Source organism: Salmo salar, chromosome ssa16 (assembly GCF_905237065.1).
Source record: "Salmo salar chromosome ssa16, Ssal_v3.1, whole genome shotgun sequence".
Classification (NCBI taxonomy): domain Eukaryota; kingdom Metazoa; phylum Chordata; class Actinopteri; order Salmoniformes; family Salmonidae; genus Salmo; species Salmo salar.
In genome coordinates, this window is record NC_059457.1 from 87,870,170 (window position 1) to 87,890,621 (window position 20,452).

Genomic DNA, 20,452 nt, shown 5'->3' on the forward strand with positions numbered 1-20,452 from the left:
TTTCCCAAGGCTCTACACTGGATCTATGTCTCACCAAACGGCGGGCATCACAAACACCTGGAATATTCCATTTCAACTGCTCCTCCTTAACACTTAAACCTAATCCCATTATCACTCCTTTCAATGCCGCCCTGTTCTGGAGAGCAAGTCGAGTCACAGTTCTTGTTCCTAATCGTATAATCCGGAGCGCCCGCTTCCTCTGGACAGAGGAGAAAAAATCAATCAATATGAGTCCACTCAGTTACTTTCATCAACTCAACTTCCCTCTACATTCAGCTCCTTCCCCACCACACTGCTTCCCTCTACACTCAGCTCCTTCCTCACCACACTGCTTCCCTCTACATTCAGCTCCTTCCTCACCACACTGCTTCCCTCTACATTCAGCTCCTTCCTCACCACACTGCTTCCCTCTACATTCAGCTCCTTCCTCACCACACTGCTTCCCCTCTACACTCAGCTCCTTCCTCACCACACTGCTTCCCTCTACACTCAGCTCCTTCCTCACCACACTGCTTCCCTCTACACTCAGCTCCTTCCTCACCACACTGCTTCCCTCTACACTCAGCTCCTTCCTCACCACACTGCTTCCCTCTACATTCAGCTCCTTCCTCACCACACTGCTTCCCTCTACACTCAGCTCCTTCCTCACCACACTGCTTCCCTCTACACTCAGCTCCTTCCTCACCACACTGCTTCCCTCTACACTCAGCTCCTTCCTCACCACACTGCTTCCCTCTACACTCAGCTCCTTCCTCACCACACTGCTTCCCTCTACATTCAGCTCCTTCCTCACCACACTGCTTCCCTCTACACTCAGCTCCTTCCTCACCACACTGCTTCCCTCTACACTCATCTCCTTCCTCACCACACTGCTTCCCTCTACACTCAGCTCCATCTTGAGGGTCATCATTGCACCGGCCATTGCAGTAAATTCATCCTCACTCATCACGTTCACTTTCCTCCTGTAGCTCTTCTAAAAGTTCTGTGTGATCCGCCATTACATATTCACTCAAAACATATTCCACCTTTCTCCTTTTTTTCCTTGTCCACCATCTTCTCCTTCATCAGATCTTCCAGAAGGCTTGTGCAATCCCCCATTCCACTTTTTTTCCTTGTTCGCCAAAAAAATTGTCTCAGCTCATCCACACCCCTCTAGCTTTGGGTAGCTGCATACCAATAGAGTACCATAGAATAAATAAAAAATACCCATAAAAAACATAGCAGTCAAACAAGAAAATGGTTCCAATTATTTTTCCACCATTCACTTTTCCCATAGAGGATTTTTAGAAACACTTCAAATAAGGGCCGTGAGGTATCAATATAGTCGCCTGCTTTTACCAACAACAAAAATGAAATGTTAATTAGCTGCTAATGTGGCTATCATAAAGAACTACAAATGCCATGATGATCTGGACAAGAGTGCTGAATCTAGGCAAAGGATCTCTGGGTGAACTAATGTTAGTTAAATGTAGTAATGCATAAATATGCTACAGTGATGTTATTTTCCATGATATCTACTTTGATGCTAATTAGAGTTTTATAATCTGAGAGGAAATAGAGCGGAATATATTGATACAAGTCAACTTGTCTGAGAGAAATTTACACGGTTATCAAAACATCACACCAGGGTAAGCCTACACAAAACACAATCCTTATTTTAAGTGTTTCTAAAATGAAAGGAACCATTTCCCTGTTAGGTTTTATGACAATCTCTTGCTAACTGAATACAAATAAAAAACAGAAATATCACATTTACATAAGTATTCAGACCCTTTACTTAGTACTTTGTTGAAGCACCTTTGGCAGCGATTACAGCCTCGAGTCTTCTTGGGAATGATGCTACAAGCTTGGCACACCTGTATTTGGGGAGTTTCTCCCATTCGGATCTGCAGATTCTCTCAAGCTCCGTCAGGTTGGATGTGTCACTGCACAGCTATTTTCAGGTCTCTCCAGAGATGTTCGATTGGGTTCAAGTCTGGGCTCTGGCTGGGCCACTCAAGGACATTCAGAGACTTGTCCCGAAGCCACTCCTGCGTTGTCCTGGCTGTGTGCTTAGGGTCGTCGTCCTGTTGGAAGGTGAACCGTCGCCCCAGTATGAGGTCCTGAGTGCTCTGGAGCAGGTTTTCATCAAGGAGCTCTGTACTTTGCTCCGTTCATCTTTCCCTCGATCCTTACTAGTCTCCCAGTCTCTGCTGCTGAAAAACATGCCCACAGCATGATGCTGCAGTGCAAACTGGGCCCCACTGTCACAATCAGGACCCAGTGACTGTAGGTTTGGACTCAGTGTGGAAGGAGAGAGGCAGGCTGGGTCTGTCCTCACTGTTGATGTTACCGGCCTCAGACTTAATCTGAGTCAGCCAGTAGTAATAAAGAGAAACGGATACAAAAGTTAGTATTGACAGTTCAGGCACTTTCTTTATTCTCAAAAAAACACTTTATATTTTGGTGCAGGAGCTCCACAATACTGTAAAGCTAATATTCTATAAGAGGAACATGAGCTCAAACGGTAGAAATTTGAAGTGATGGTACTCAGCTTTGGTGAGCTCCTGTCCAAGTCAAGCACTGATCTCATTTCAATAACTCTGATTCACATTAGACAATGTATACACTTTAAATCAGACTACACAACTTAAGTGCACTCAACTATAGTAGATTTCCTGAATTCACAAATGCATAAATGACTCAAAAAACATTTAGTACAAGGTTGCCGTTTGTTTTAGGCAGCACTATGTACTATTTTCCTAAAAAACATTGTCTTCACTGTATTATTTAAATCAAAACCAATAGTATGTCTGTTCACACCATAGTAACATTTATAGATAAAGATAGAAACAACTGAATGTCTCTGAATATTAGTACACATGTAGAAAACTGATAATCATTACATTCAGCTTCAAAAAAGTAGCGCAAACGTGAAATTGTCTCTCTCTGCTGCACCCTCACTGCCTGGACTTTAAAGTTGTTTCATTGTATTCACAGAAATGTTCCTGCATTGACCTGTAATATTGTTATTATTGTTGCAATAAAAAAATAAAGAAATCCGTTGATGCAGACCGAGTGGTGCCGCCATTTTACCAGCTCGTGAATTTTACACAAAACCAATAACTTGCTAAACGAATTCAGAAATCTGAAGCAAATATATTCTTTATGAAATGACCTTGAGAAAATGATGTACATCCACTCTGACAAACCCCAACAGCTCTAACTATGTAACGTTAACTTGTAAAATAGTTATCACCTTCTTCACTCGGCTTGACACAAAAACACCTCAAACCTTTACCAAACGTGATAATACCTTAACGGATGTATTACCTAAAATGGTATGACATATTCTTTCGATATTAGAAAGTTTAAACGTCCTATTACATACTTGTAGTAATAAATAGAAACGGACACGAAGGTTATATTCTTGACTGCATCGTTCTGGCTCTTTCTTTATACTGAAGAATGGTGGGCGCCTTCCCGGAACTTCCTGTTCCCCCACTAACACCGTCCGTGCATTTCGGGATCCTTGGGAAGGCCCTACCACATTACATGAGAAGGGGTCGTAGCCTCCTGCAGGACACATCTCCTTTGCATAGAGTTGATCAAGATGTTGATTGTGTAATGCTATTTCTAGAATATTTGCTGGTCTGTGGTGTGTAATGAGGAGCAACCAGATGCTGCACTTGACACATTTATGAAATTGATTATTCCAGTTACTAATAAGCACGCACCTACTAAGGAAATGACTGTAAAAACTGTTAAATCTCCTTGGATTGATGAGGAATTAAAACATTGTATGGTTGAGAGGGATGAGGTAAAAGGTATGGCAAATAAGTCTGGCAGCCCAACTGATTGGCAAACGTACTGCAAATTAAGAAATCATGTGACTAAACTAAATAAAAATAAACTATACTATGAAACAAAGATAAATTATATAAAGAATGATAGTAAAAAGCGTTGGAGCACATTAAACAAAATTCTGGGGGAAAAAGTCAACTTGGCTCCTTCATACATTGAATCATGTGGCTCATTTATCACAAAACCCACTGATATTGCCAAGATAAGCAAACTTAGGGATGACATGCCAGCAACAAATGCTGACACTACATATCCAAGTATATCTGACCAAATTCTGAAAGACAAGAAATGTACTTTTGAATTCCGTAAAGTCAGTGTGGAAGAGGTGAAAAAAACGATTGTTGTCTTTCAACAATGAGAAGCCACTGGGGTCTGATAATCTAGGGGCGGCAGGTAGCCTAGTGGGGCCAGTAACTGGAAGGTTGCTGAATCAAATCCCTGAGCTGACAAGGTAAAAATCTGTTGTTCTGAACAGGGCAGTTAACCCACAATGACCCCAATAGGCCGTCATTGTAAATAAGAATTTGTTCTTAACTGACTTGCCTCATCAAATAAAGGTTAAAAAAATCGAGATGGAAAATGACTGAGGATAATAGCAGATGATATTGCCACATCGTCAATTTAAGCCTACTTGAAAGTGTGTGCCCTCAGGCCTGGAGGGAAGATAAAGTCATTCCACTACCAAAGAATAGTAAAGCCCCCTTTATTGACTCAAATAGCCAACCAATCAGCCTGTCAACAAACTTCTGGAAAAAATTATGTTTGAGAAGGACACTCGACACTCAACACTTACACAAATGACTGATGATTGGCTGAGAGAAATTGATGATCAAATGATTGTGGGGGCTGTCTTGTTAGACTTCAGTATGTTTTGACATTATCGATCATAGTCTGCTGCTGGAAAAACGGATGTGGCTCAACTACGTCTCGTTATGAATAATGTGGAAATTGAGCAAGTTGAGGTGACTAAACTGATTGGAGTAACCCTGGGTTGTAAACTGTGATGGTCAAAACATATTGATACAACAGTAGCTAAGATGGGGAGAAGTCTGTCCATAATAAAGCGTTACTCTGCCTTCTTAACAACACTATCAACAAGGCAGGTCCCTCGTTTTATCGCACCTAGACTACTGTTCAGTAGTGTGGTCAGGTGCCACAAAGAGGGACTTTGGAAAATTGCAGTTGGCTCAGAACAGGGCAGCATGGCTGGCTCTTAAAAGTACACGGAGAGCTAACATTAATGACATGCATGTCAACCTCTCATGGCTCAAAGTGGAAGAGAGATTGACTTCATCATTACTTGTTTTTGTAAGAGCTGTTGACAAGCAGAATGTACCGAGCTGTCTGTTTAAAATACAAGCACATAGCTCAGAAACCCCTGAATACCCCACAAGACATGCCACCGGAGGTCTCTTCACAATCCCCAAGTCCAGAACAGACTATGGGAGGCGCACAGTACTACATAGAGCCATGACTACATGGAACTCTATTCCACATCAGGTAACTGATGCCAGCAGTAGAATCAGATTTAAAAAGCAGGTAAAAATACCACCTTATGGAACAACGGGGACTGTGAAGAGACACACACAAAGGTACAGACACATGCATAAGCACACATTGTGATATTGTTGTATGGTGGTATTGAACATTTTGTGTTGTGGACATGTGGTGGTGTAGGGATGTCATATGTACTGTTTTATCTTTAGCTCATTCAGTACAAACATAGTTCACTGTTTCATCTGCTGTTTTATAAGTCTTTTAGGAAATAATGTCTGGAGGGTGAAAATCTCAAAACATTCTCTTTTACTCAGAGTATTATTAATATCACCTCCCCTATCTGATATCTTAACTTTCTCTATGCCACAAAATCTAAAGGTAGAAATGTCATGCTTCAGGTCATTAAAATGTACTGCGACTGGATAATCCCTGTCGTTTCTCCTGATTTAACTTTTATGTTCACTAATTCTCTGTTTGAGAGAGCGGGATGTTTTACCGACATAGTAGAGCCCACATGGGCATTTAATAATGTAAATAACATGGGTGGTGGAACATGTAATAATGTCATTTATTTGGATTTTCACCCTCCAGACATTATTTCCTAAAGGACTTAATGATGAAATGCCTATGTATGTTATGTTGTGAATTTGAACATGAATTATGTGCCTATTTAAGATTACTCTGATGTTTTTCGTACGATGTACCCAATGATTCATGAAAACTTGCTATGTCCTCATTATGGTTTAACAGACGTGTTTAATACGTCTTATTTATACACTTTTGTAATATTTATGAAATGCATATTGTTATATTTGGTAGTACTTATTTGTTTTTCCTTTGTCTACAACCCCTTTCGATGTGTGGAACGGATGTGGGTGGGGCTAGGTCTACATAAGGGTGCTAATTTAAAAAAAATCACAAAAGCTCTGACGAAGGCCGTGAGGCCGATACATAAGCTTATTAAATATCAGTGATACTATCAAGAGCAGTGTGCGGTTTCCTTTTTCCTTCATACCACCTATATATAACACCTTTATTCAACTCCAGATATAACACCTTTTATACCACCTTTATTAAACTCCAGATATAACACCTTTATTCAACTCCAGCTATAACACTTTTTATACCGCCTTTATATACCACCTTTATTAAACTCCAGATATAACACATTTATATAACCCCTTTATTAAACTCCAGATATAACACCTTTTATACCACCTTCATATAACACCTTTATTAAACTCCAGATATAACACCTTTTATACCACCTTTATATACCACCTTTATTAAACTCCAGATATAACACCTTTTATGCCACCTTTATATAACACTTTTATTAAACTGGAGATATAACACCTTTTATACCACTTTTATATAACACCGTTTATATCACCTTTGCAGCAGCTAATAGGGATCCCTAATAAATACAAATACCTGATCTTCGCAGCACCATTCTTACACCTTCACATCATTGCACTGTGGTTCTTCAATGTTTTCCAGATTTAAAATAATAAAAAATAGTCAAATAAACATAGGCCAATGGAAACCTGTCTACTGATGCCATCTCTGGATGCTGCAATGCAAACTAGGCTCCACTGTCACAATCAAGACCCAGTGACTGTAGGTTTGGAATGTGGAAGGAGAGAGGCAGGCTGGGGTTGTCCTCACTGTTAATCTGTCAACTCTGGATAGGATCCCAGTTCTAAATAGAAGTCTGAGATCAACCTCCTGGTCCTCCCCTGTGCATGCTACACCCCCTCCCATTGTTACTGTGTGTATGAACACATTTTGAACAATGGCTTCCTAAAATGCTGTGGTGCTTACTAACACAATAGGAAAGGTTGTGGTAGATGTGGGCCATCACAGGTGAGTTCACAGCTCTTTCACTCTGAGCATTCATATTAATGACTCACCCTCAAATGGACCATTAGTACCACAGTTCTACAATACTATTTACATAATCAACTGGGCATCACAACAGTCTGACCCTCAATATAGTCTTGGGCATATATTGAGCTCTAACAAAGGGGCGTGGAAAAGGTCTGTTGAAATGAATACTGTAACAGTGTAGAGAAAGGTAACACAAGCTTCCTCTCTGGTTCCATTCCCCAATAGATAGATAGTGGGTAATTCTTGAATTGAATGGGAAATATTGTCTCTGGACTTTGGTACCTAATAAAACGTTGTTATTTTTTTTTAAAGTTATATGAAATGAGTCTGTAGTTTCTAACTGATAGTGAGTGGAGGATGATATGAAATGAGTCTGTGTAGTTACTAATCCTTGTGATAGTGAGAGGAGGATGATATGAAATGAGTCTGTGTAGTTACTAACCCTTGTGATAGTGAGAGGAGGATGATATGAAATGAGTCTGTGTAGTTAGTAACCCTTGTGATAGTGAGTGGAGGATGATATGAAATGAGTCTGTGTAGTTACTAACCCTTGTGATAGTGAGAGGAGGATGATATGAAATGAGTCTGTGTAGTTAGTAATCCTTGTGATAGTGAGAGGAGGATGATATGAAATTAGTCTGTATAGTTACTAACCCTTGTGATAGTGAGTGGAGGATGATATGAAGTGAGTCTGTGTAGTTAGTAACCCTTGTGATAGTGAGTGGAGGATGATATGAAATGAGTCTGTGTAGTTACTAACCCTTGTGATAGTGAGAGGAGGATGATATGAAATGAGTCTGTGTAGTTACTAACCCTTGTGATAGTGAGAGGAGGATGATATGAAATGAGTCTGTGTAGTTACTAACCCTTGTGATAGTGAGTGGAGGATGATATGAAATTAGTCTGTGTAGTTACTAACCCTTGTGATAGTGAGTGGAGGATGACACACCCCTTTTTAGCTTTCAACTCTTACCCACTTTTAGAATTGTTGTATTCCCCTTTTGTGTTGTAAAGCCTACGGATATGAATACATACAGTACCAGCCAACAGTTTGGACACACCTACTCATTTAAGGGTTTTTCTTTATTTTTTCTACATTGTAGAATAATAGTGAAGACATCAAAACTATGAAATAGCACATACGGAATAATGTATTAACCAAAAAAAGTGTTAAACAAATCAAAATAGTAGCCACCCTTTGCCTTGATGACAGCTTTGCACACTCGTGGCATTCTCTCAACCAGCTTCATGTAATGCATTTCAATTAACATGTGTATGAATTTGTGGAATTTCTTTCCTTCTTAATGTGTTTGAGCCAATCAGTTGTGTTGTGACAAGGTAGGGGTGGTATACAGAATATAGGCCTATTTGGTAAAAGACCAAGTCCATATTGTGGCAAGAACAGCTCAATTAAACCATTTGTTACAGAATTTTACTTAGTCCAACATAAAGCTTGAGCTTTCCTTTCAGCACCATGGAGTGAATCCTTACCACCGCTACATCTGGCTATCAGCCACCGGAGTCTCGCCTGGCAGCTAAACAGTTAATTCAGCCTCAGTTACTGCTGATATGACTGACTTGCTTAAACAAATATGGTTTCTACTGACTCCTTGTGGATTTGTGTAAGTCGATAAGAAACACCTAGTTAAATAAAGGTTAAATAATAAAAAATGTACATGCTAAAATCACCACTGTAAAACACACAGCCTCACTCCTTAGGCGCACCTTCCTTTCTGCATCAGACTTCAGCCTCATGTCTGGGGTGGAACATCTACTTCTGAAAGTACCATGCTTAGATTCATAATGACATCTCAGATTGAACTCTTTGCAAACAGCGACAGTCTCGTTACAAACAAGACACACTGGTTTGGCATTGGAGAAATACGATGAATATATTGTAGTAGAACAGGTAGGACTATTAATATAGACATTGGTGATTTTACCACTGTAATCATATCAACATTATTATGTTATGGTCATTGAATTGATTAGCCCACTAACCACATGTTAAATGTGTAGTGTAGCCTACACTGTGTAGGAGTATGAATTGGGCAGCTATTGGCTAGTTATGTTCTGGCCTGCAGACTAGCTACAAACTCAGCATTAAATTGACTGGAGGCCAAACCGAGTTACCAACCCACATTGTATAATGTAAATTATAAACTGGGTGGTTCGAGCCCTGAATGCTGATTAGCTGGGTATGACAAAACATGTACTTTTACTGCTCTAATTACCTTGGTAACCTGTTTATAATAGCAATAAGGCACCTCCGGGGTTTGTGATGTATTGCCAATATACCACGACTAAGGGCTGTGTCCTAGCACTCCGCTTTGCTTCGTGCATAATAACAGCTCTTAGCCGTGGTATATTGGCCATATATCACACCTCCTCGGGCCTTGTTGCTTAATTCAATCTCCCCATTCACTATCATTCAGATAATTCAAACGTGTGGATATAGTGCTACATTTGAAGGACTCATTGGCTCTGTTTATTGAAATGTTGTTGCCCACCAGTGCACTCAGAAGAGGAAACAAACGGCAAAGATGTGTTTCACTGTAGAAGCACTGGTCCTTTTACATTTGAATCCCAGGTTGCAAAGCAGAGTGCCTGGACACAGCCCTTAATCGTGGTATATTGGCAATATATCATATTACAATATTTAAGGGCATATCAGATGGTCTGCTCTGACCATAACAGTCACACCAAGCATAGGGTTGGTTGGTAAAAGATTGAAATGGGAAAATAATGTACCCATGAAAACCCTATGAAATATCTCCCCAATACCGTCTGATGTATATATTTAATGTATTACATGAATGGTGACCACAGCCCTTCCAACAATACATTTCAATCGTGTTTTACTGTGATTATTTCCACCCTGCTGAATGTTTTCAATGTATTCCATTCCCAGTGCTGCTTTAGTTCCGGGCTATAATGACATCTGTCAGTTTCTTCTATGTTCCTAGTTCTAGTACAATGAAAAACATAGTTTTTTTTGGTCACTACCATTCCACGTAAGGGCTGTTCTTCACATTGGAGTGCTGCGGCATGCACTTTGCGTCGCTTGACCATGTCGGGTGGGCCGGGCACAAAGGTCAAGGCGGCTCTCCACTTCCCTCCAATAGTTATTTAACAAGCCTGATAACACATCACTCCTGACAGACACAGGCAGAAACTCTTGTATAAATGTAGCAGCCTGTACACCTAATCATTAGTGATCTGACATGCTGTATTGCATGGAAACTGTAGGCTACTAACAACTGTTAAAATAATTTTATATCTTGATGATAATAATCAATAATCAATTCGCCTTGACTAATTCCCAAGGTTTGTAAGACAATGGGTTAAAATAATTAGGCAAGGACTCAGCTTTCTGCAAAAGGTTTCTGTGGCTTTATTCAGAGAACGTTCTGGTGTCAGGATAACAAAACAGTCATTATATAGTTCTTGCTAACTTACGCACATGCATTTACACACAATCCGTTGGTGACCTGCAACCCCCATAAACTTCTCACACTGTTTATCACCTTCTGGCTCAGCCTGTTCTTTTCCTCCAAGGTTAGGAACTCTTTGAAGCTTTACTCCCTTGACCATCTGCTTCTCTATCTCTCTATACTAATTGCATACACACATTTCTTTCCCTCTCCAGTGGTTCCTGGACTTTCCGGAACTAATCAGACTAATCGATCCCTACATTGATCATTACATTGATTATTCATTAACCATGCTGTATGACTAATAATTCATCATGGTTTATTGATTCATTTACCTTTATTAGATCATTCTCTTATCAACAACAGCAGCTACATAGTCTAGTTTACTATGGTCCTGTCCCTCTGACCAGGGTAAACAAAGTGGTAATGTTGTGTATTGTATATACAGTATTTCACTTCAGTTTATTTAATTTAATTATACACAAGAGAAGAAGAGGTTGCCCAGCAAAAATTAATGTTCAAACATTATTTTTCATTACATTCTTGTCATTTAGCAGATGTTTTTATCCAGAGCAATTTACAGGACAAATAAATGTTAATTGGCTTGCTCAAGGGCACAATGCCAGATTTTCCACCTAGTCGGCTCAGGATTCAATTTGTAAGTCGCTCTGGATAAGAGCGTCTGCTAAATGACGTAAATGTAAATGATTCAAACCAGCGACCTTTCAGTTACTGGCCCAACACTCTTAACCGCCAGGCTACCTGCCGCCAGATCAATTAACTTCAATACAGTTATTCAAATACATTTATCATCAATGACTAAAATAATGAATCTAGTATTAAAATACAATTTAATAAACACAAGTAGTCAATTCATAGCCTGTTTATCATTAAACAAAAGTTGTTTAGTAATATAAAATAATCCACCCAAACTAACACTAAAAACTGATCATTACACCATCTTTATCTGATATACACTGAGTGTATAAAACATTAGAAACAACTTCCTAATATTGAGTTGCACCCCCTTTGTCCTCAGAACATCCTCAATTCGTCAGGACATGGACTGTCCAAGGTGTTGAGAGCGTTCCACAGGGATGCTGGTCCATGTTGACTCCAATGCTTCCTACAATTGTGTCAAGTTGCCTGGGAGTGGATCAACTCTGAATAGCTTGTTCCATCTCCTCCCACAGATGCACAATTGGATTGAGATCTGGTGACTCAGCAGGCCACTGCAGTAAGCTGAATTCACTGTCATGTTCTTGGAACCATTCCTGGACAAGCCTTGTGGAACGGGGCATAATGCTGCTGAAAAATCCCTTTGCAGAAGGATACACTGCTGCCGTGAAGGGATGCATCTGATTGGCAAGGATTATTTAGATATCCTGTGGCATTCAAACATTGTGCATCTTTTATCAAGGGGCCCAATGTGTGCCCTGAAAACACCCCACACATCACACCACCAGCCTGCAATGCTGACACACGGCATGGATGCAGGCAGTGGTGTAAAGTACTTCAGAATAATTTATTTAAAGGACTACTTTAGCAGTTTTTTGGGCATATCTGTACTTTACTATTTATATTGTTTATAACTTTTATTTCACTACATTCCTAAAGAAAATAAAATATTTTTTACTTCATACATTTTCCCTGAAACCCAAAAGAACTCCTTACATTTTTTATGATTAGCAGGACAGAAAATGGTCCAATTCACACACTTATCAAGATAACATCCCTGGTCCTCCCCTACTGCCTCTGATCTGGCAGACTTACTAAACACAAATGCTCCATTTGTAAATGATGTCTGAGTGTTGGAGTGTGCCCCTGGCTGTCTGTAATATATTAAAAAAAACAAGACAATTGTGCGATCTGGTTTGCTTAATTTAAGGAATTTGAAATTATTCATACTTCTTTTGATACTTAAGTATACTTACAACCAAATACTTTTACTCAAGTAGTATTTTAATGTGTGACTTTCACTTGAGTAATTTTCTATTAATGTATCATTACTTTTACTCAAGTATGACAGTTAGGTAATTTTTCCATGCATGTACTCGTAGTTTCCTCCATACCCTAGTCCTCCCATCAGCGTGAAACAGCAGGAACAGGGATTCATCAGACCAGGCAATATGTTCCCAATTTTCCAGTGTTTTCATTCCTTAGCCCTCTGCAACCACAGTATCTTGTTTTCTACTAAAAGCTAATGGGGATCCATAATAAATACACCACAACTACATTATTAAGGATCATAGCTTTTCACCTGGATTCACCTGGTCAGTCTATGTCATGGTGTCCTTAATGTTTTGTAAACTCAGAGTACAGTGGGGGAAAAAAGTATTTAGTCAGCCACCAATTGTGCAAGTTCTCCCAGTTAAAAAGATGAGAGAGGCCTGTAATTTTCATCAGGTACACTTCAACGATGACAGACAAAATTAGAAAAAAAATCCAGAAAAATCACATTGTAGGATTTTTTATGAATTTATTTGCAAATTATGGTGGAAAATAGACTTTTGTTATTGACCAAATACTTATCTCAATACTTTGTTATATACCCTTTGTTTGCAATGACACAGGTCAAACGTTTTCTGTAAGTCTTCACAAGGTTTTCACACACTGTTGCTGGTATTTTGGCCCATTCCGCCATGCAGATCTCCTCTAGAGCAGTGATGTTTTGGGGCTGTCGCTGGACAACACTGAGTTTCAACTCCCTCCAAAGATTTTCTATGGGGTTGAGATCTGGAGACTGGCTAGGCCACTCCAGGACCTTGAAATGCTTCTTACGAAGCCACTCCTTTGTTGCCCGGGTGGTGTGTTTGGGATCATTGTCATGCTGAAAGACCCAGCCATGTTTCATCTTCAATGCCCTTGCTGATGGAAGGAGGTTTTCACTCAAAATCTCACGATACATGGCCCCATTCATTCTTTCCTTTACACGGATCAGTCGTCCTGGTCCCTTTGCAGAAAGACAGCCACAAAGCATGATGTTTCCACCCCCATGCTTCACAGTAGGTATGGTGTTCTTTGGATGCAACTCAGCATTCTTTGTCCTCCAAACACGACGAGTTGAGTTTTTACCAAAAAGTTATATTTTGGTTTCATCTGACCATATGACATTCTCCCAATCCTCTTCTGGATCATCCAAATGCTCTCTAGCAAACTTCAGACGGGCCTGGACATGTACTGGCTTAAGCAGGGGGACACGTCTGGCACTGCAGGATTTGAGTCCCTGGCGGCGTAGTGTGTTACTGATGGTAGGCTTTGTTACTTTGGTCCCAGCTCTCTGCAGGTCATTCACTAGGTCCCCCCGTGTGCTTCTGGGATTTTTGCTCACCGTTCTTGTGATCATTTCGACCCCACGGGGTGAGATCTTGCGTGGAGCCCCAGATCGAGGGAGATTATCAGTGGTCTTGTATGTCTTCCATTTTCTAATAATTGCTCCCACAGTTGATTTCTTCAAACCAAGCTACTTACCTATTGCAGATTCAGTCTTCCCAGCCTGGTGCAGGTCTACAATTTTGTTTCTGGTGTCGTTTGACAGCTCTTTGGTCTTGGCCATAGTGGAGTTTGGAGTGTGACTGTTTGAGGTTGTGGACAGGTGTCTTTTATACTGATAACAAGTTCAAACAGGTGCCATTAATACAGGTAACGAGTGGAGGACAGAGGAGCCTCTTAAAGAAGAAGTTACAGGTCTGTGAGAGCCAGAAATCTTGCTTGTTTGTAGGTGACCAAATACTTATTTTCCACCATAATTTGCAAATAAATTCATAAAAAATCTTACAATGTGATTTTCTGGAAAAATGTTTCTCATTTTGTCTGTCATAGCTGACGTGTACCTATGATGACAATTACAGGCCTCTCTCATCTTTTTAAGTGGGAGAACTTGCACAATTGGTGGCTGACTAAATACCTTTTTCCCCCCCTGTATGTTGTGTCTACCAGCTCAATCCCACAGAAAACTGCAGAGGGAAGCAGTAATACCCAGTCAACCATCAGACTCCATTGTGAGACATCTCACAGAGGATATTCAACCCTAAATTAATCTCAATATCTTTACAGTAGAAATGAACAAAACTCATAAGGTGCACACTAATCAGTAAAGTAAAGGGAGGCAAACATTCTATAACGCTCCCTTTCCTCTGTAAAGTTCTCTCATAGTGAGAAACTATAGGATTACAATTGAGTGTTCTACGCTTTCTTCATTTGATCCAATTCAACGTTGCCAATTATTTAATGACATGATAATTAAGTGGAGTGTCTAATCTTAGCTGGTCTGAGAGAACTGATGAGGCTTCTCTCCTTTATGTATACATTGGTGTCTTTTTAAATGGCTCAATCTGTAGAATCTCTTCTCACAGTCAGTGCAGTGATAAGGCTTCTCTCCTGTGTGTATACGTTCATGTCGTTTTAAGTTGCACAGTAGAGAGAAACTCGATGCACAGTCAGAGCAGGAGTAAGGCTTCTCTCCTGTGTGTATACTTTCATGTCGTTTTAAGTTGCACAGTAGAGAGAAACTCGCCGCACAGTCAGAGCAGATGTAAGGCTTCTCTCCTGTGTGTGTTCTCTGATGAACTTTTAGCCTAGATGATGTTGGGAAGCATTTTACACAGTTAGAGCAAGAGTATGGCCTCTCTCCTGTGTGTGTTCTTTGATGAAGTTTTAGCTCAGTTGATGTTGTGAAGCATTTTACACAGTCAGAGCAGGAGTAAGGCTTCTCTCCTGTATGTTTTTGTTCGTGTGTTTTTAAGAGGCCTAGTCGAGAGAAACTCTTTCCACAGTCAGAGCAGGAGTAAGGCTTCTCTCCAGTATGTATATGTTGGTGAATTTTTAAGTGGCCCAGTATAGAGAAACTCTTTCCACAGTCAGAGCAAGAGTAAGGCTTCTCTCCTGTATGTTTTTGTTCATGTGTTTTTAAGTGGCCCAGTCGAGAGAAACTCTTTCCACAGTCAGAGCAGGAGTAAGGCTTCTCTCCTGTGTGTATACTTTCATGTCGTTTTAATTTGCACAGTAGAGAGAAACTTGCCGCACAGTCAGAGCAGGAGTAAAGCTTCTCTGTGTGTATACGTTCATGTCGTTTTAAGTTGCACATTAGAGAGAAACTCGCCGCACAGGCAGAGCAGAAGTAAGGCTTCTCTCCTGTGTGTGTTCTCTGATGAACTTTTAGTTTAGCTGATGTTGTGAAGCATTTTATACAATCAGAGCAGGAGTAGGGCTTCTCTCCTGTGTGTGTTCTCTGATGAACTTTTAGCCAAGTTGATGTTGTGAAGCATTTTACACAGTCAGAGCAGGAGTAAGTCTTCTCTCTTGTCTGCACTCTCTGATGAACTGTCAGAGCCTTGGATGTGGTGAAATTCTTCCCACCGTCAGTATAGGAATACTGATTATCTCCTTTGTGTATTTTTAGGTGTATTTCTAGTTTTGATAGAATTGGGAAAATCTCCTCACAATGTGGGCAGGGGTGAGACCTCTTAGCTCTGTGATCTTCCTGCTGTTGCTCTCTGGATGTAGAGAATGTCTCAACACGGTCTCCTGTGTGAACAACATCAGAAGAACCAGTCAGTTGGTGTGATATACATGTCAATCACATGTATTTTATGTAGCCCTTATTACATCAGAAGTTTTCACAAAGTGCTTTACAGTAACTCAGCCTCAATCCCCAAAGAGCAAGCAATGCAGGTGTAGAAGCAAAGTGGCCATGAAAAACTTCCCAGCAAGAAGGAACCTAGGAAGAAACGTCGAGAGGAACCAGGCTCAAAGGGGTGGCCAGTCCTCTTCTGGCTGTACCGGGTGACATACGTATTCATATCAGTAGGCTGTACAATACAAAAGTGAATAAAACTATTCTAAAAGTGGGTAAAAGTCATGAAAATATCATCATAAATATTATCATCATATCATCCTCCAGTCACTATCACAAGGGTTAGTAACCAGGCTGTATCCCAGACCGTAACTGGGAGTCCCATCGGGTGGCACACAATTGGCCCAGCATCGTCCGGGTTTGGCCAGGGGTAGGCCGTCAATGTAAATAATAATTTGTTCTTAACTTCTTCGGTCTAGGGGGCAGTATTCGGAAGTTTGGATGAATGAGGTGCCCAAAGTAAACCTGTTACTCAGGCCCAGAAGCTAGGATATGCATATAATTGGTAGTATTGGATAGAAAACTCTAAAGTTTCCAAAACTGTTAAAATAATGTCTGTGAGTATAACAGAACTGATATGGCAGCCGAAAACCCTAGGAAAATCCAACCAGGAAGTGGGATCTTTTTGATGCGAGTGGTTTTCCATTGACAGCCTATTGATTATGTCATGGGTTAGGGCCCGATTACAGTCCCTATGGCTTCCACTAGATGTCAGTCTTTAGACATGGTTTCAGGCTTGTTTTCTGAAAAATGAAGAAGAATGAGACCTTTCTGTTAGGGGACTGGGGAGTCATGCAGTACTGGTTTACGCGCGTGACTATGCGCGCTCTTTGTTCTTTTTCCTTTCTATTGAAAACACTTTTGTCCAGTTGAAATATTAGCGATTATTTAGATAATTGACACCCTGAGGATTAGTTATAAACATCGTTTGACATGTTTCGACGAACTTTACCGGTACTATTAGGATGTATTCGTCTGCATGTTTTGACCGCCTTTGAGCCAGTGGATTACTGAACAAAACGCACCAACAAAACTGAGTTTTTGGAGGGACTTTATCGAACAAAACAACCATGTATTGTGTAGCTGGGAGCCTTATGATTGCAACCAGATGAAGATCTTCAAAAGGTAAGTGATTCATTTTATCGCTATTTGACTTCCGTGACTCCTCTAATTGGTTGGAAAATGTTTGTAAGCTTTTGTAAGCGGGGCGCTGTCCTTAGATAGTCGCATGGTATGCTTTCGCCGAAAAGTCTTTGTCAGATTTCACAAAGTGGCTGGATTAACAAGAAGTTAATCTTTAGACTGATATATAACACTTGTATTTTCATGAAAGTTTATTATGACTATTTCTGTAATTTGAATTTGGCGGTCTGCAATTTCACCGGATGTTGGCCAGGTGGGACGGTAGCGTCCCACCTAGTGCAGAGAGGTTAACTGACTTGCCTAGATAAATAAAGGTTAAAAAAAGGAGAGTAATTTCATAAAACTTTAAAACACTGGCAGTTTGTCTACTTCACTTCTTTAGTCTACTCTCTGATCACTCCAGATAGCTCAGTGAATAAAACAAAATGCTGACAATACTGGTGTCAAACCATGCAAGTCTGAGTAGCATGAAATAACATCTACCTTCTCATTGAAACAGTTAATCATGAAACAGTTCTACTGCAACTTTTCCTGCACAGTGGGAAGTTGGAACGAACCACAAAATCAGATAGATAGAACCTGCTCTTACCATGAGAAACAGATTTCCCAATCTTCTCCTCCTCTTCTTCATCTTTAATGTTGCCATTCAGCTCCAGTGTTTGACTGCAGTCTTCCAACTTCACTGATGCCATCTCTGGATCCTGCAGTGCAAACTGGGCTCCACTGTCACAATCAGGACCCAGTGACTGTCGGTTTGGACTCAGTGTGGAATGAGAGAGGCAGGCTGGGTTTGTCCTCACTATTGACGTTACCGGCCTCAGACTCACTTCTAGTCGTCCTGTAGTAACAATGAGAAACAGACATAAAAAGTTATTGCCTTGACAGTTCTGGCACATTCTTTATTTTCTATTAAAATACATCGTATATTTTCTTGTTCAATTATCTAAATCAGTGCTTGACTTGGACTGAAATAGTTGTCGATACTCATTTTGGGGGCGGTACTGTTAATATTTAGATGCAGGAGCTCCACAATACTGTTGAGGTAATATTCTATAAGAACATGAGTTCAAGCAGTAGAAAATTGAAGTGCCGGTACTCAGCTGCAGTGAGCTCCTGTCCATCTCATTTCAATAGATCAGGTAGGTAAGCATTGACAACAAAACATGAATTTATTCAAATTAGACAAAGTATACGCTACACAACGTAACTAATCTTAACCTATAGTAGATTTCTTGGATTTACATAAATTAATAAATTACTCAAAAACCATTAATACAAGGTTCCAGTATGTTTTAGGCAGCACTATGTACTATTTTCCTGAATAACCTTGTCTTCACTGTATTATGTCAATCAAAAACCAATTGTATTTCCCGTTCACATCATATTAACATTTATAGACAAAGATAGAAACTGAATGAGTCTGAATATTACTACATAAAATTGACTCTCTTCGACGCAGACAGAGTGGGCGCCGCGGTTTTCCCAGCTTGTGAATTTTACACAAAACCAATAACATGCAAAACGAACTCAGAAATCTCAAATAAATTGATCATTTGAAATTACCTTGAGAAAATTATGTACATCTATTCAGACAAACCCAAAGTCTCTAGCTATGTGGCTTGTAAAATAGTTATCACGTTCTTCACTTGGTTTGACACAAAAATAACAACTCAACCCTTTACCAAACGTGATAATACCTTCACGGTTGTTACCTAGCATGGTATGACATGTTCTTTTGATATTAGGAAGTTTAAACCTGCTACTACACATCTGTAGTAATAAATATAAAAGGACACAAATGTTATCTTCTTAACATCACAGTTGTTGCACTTTATTCTGTAGAATGGTGCGTACCTGCCCAAAACTTCCTGTTTCCCCACTACCACAGTGCAGCCACAGATAGAACAATGAGACAGATATTTCACCGGATGTATAAATGTGAAGCATCCGCTTAGCGTTTCCACTCACTAACAAATATGGTAGTGAGAGGAAGCCCACTGGCCGGCAGTGGGAGAAGATGGAACGAGATGGATTTTGGCTGACATTCTGCAAATGTTCCAATTAATGAAACATCTGATCTTAATACAGTTTTCTGTTCCCAAAACGAAAATCTGTTATGAACAGAGTGGACTAAGTTTTGTAGACTTTACCCTTCGCAAAAGTATTTTTTTTAATTGCGTTGTTTAGAAGGAATGTAAAGGCAAATTGAGTTATTGCACACAAGTGCTTCACAGAGGAGGCGGTGCCTAACAGAAATATGCAGATGTGTGCTAGAACGCGCCAAATTGGATCTCGGTAGCTGGTGCTTGGCTCTGCCCGCTATGACTCATCTGTTCCCCATCGGAAACGACTGGTTGTGGTCTATCTTCAGTGCAATCGTCCATGCATTCAGGGATCCTTGGGATGGCCCTACCCCATTATGAAAAGGGCAGTGCTTAATTTGAGCCGGATCCTCCAGCACCTCTCAGTTTTGTAGTCTTTCGTTCTGGAACCCATTTGCCAGGGTCAGGTAGACTACAGATTAAGATGGAAGTTTACATACACCTTAGCCAAATACATTTAAAAACTTAGTTTTTCACAATTGCTGACATTTAATCCTAGTAAATATTCCCTGTTTTAGGTCAGTTAGGATCACCACTTTATTTTAAGAATGTGAAATGTCAGAATAATAGCAGAGAGAATGATTTATTTTAGCTTTCATTTCTTTCATCACATTCCCAGTGGGTCAGAAGTTTACATACACTCAATTAGTATTTGGTAGCATTGCCTTTAAATTGTTTAACTTGGGTCAAATGTTTCAGGTAGCCTTCCACAAGCTTCCCACAATAAGTTGGGCGAATTTTGGCCCATTCCTCCTGAGAGAGTCAGGTTTGTAGGCCTCCTTGCTCGCACACGCTTTTTCAGCTCTGCCCACAAATTTTCTATCGGATTGAGGTCAGGGCTTTGTGATGGCCACTCCAATACCTTGACTTTGTTGTCCTTAAGCCATTTTGCCACAACTTTGGAAGTA

The 20,452-nt window shown here is 40.2% G+C and overlaps 1 protein-coding gene across 3 annotated transcripts in view; it reads right to left on the reverse strand.

Annotated features, from left to right (window-relative positions):
• Positions 1 to 20,452, reverse strand: part of LOC106574953 (zinc finger protein OZF) — a 153,233-nt gene that overhangs the window by 68,052 nt on the left and 64,729 nt on the right. Inside the window, exon 3 of one of the 3 annotated variants that reach the window (XM_045696758.1) lies at positions 14,493 to 16,190. The exons of the other annotated variants lie outside the window; for them this stretch is intronic. Within the exon in view, the coding sequence (XP_045552714.1) occupies positions 14,926 to 16,190 (1,265 nt within the window). The 3' untranslated portion in view covers positions 14,493 to 14,925. Of the gene's footprint in view, positions 1 to 14,492; positions 16,191 to 20,452 lie in introns of those variants that run through there. 3 annotated transcript variants of the gene reach the window in all.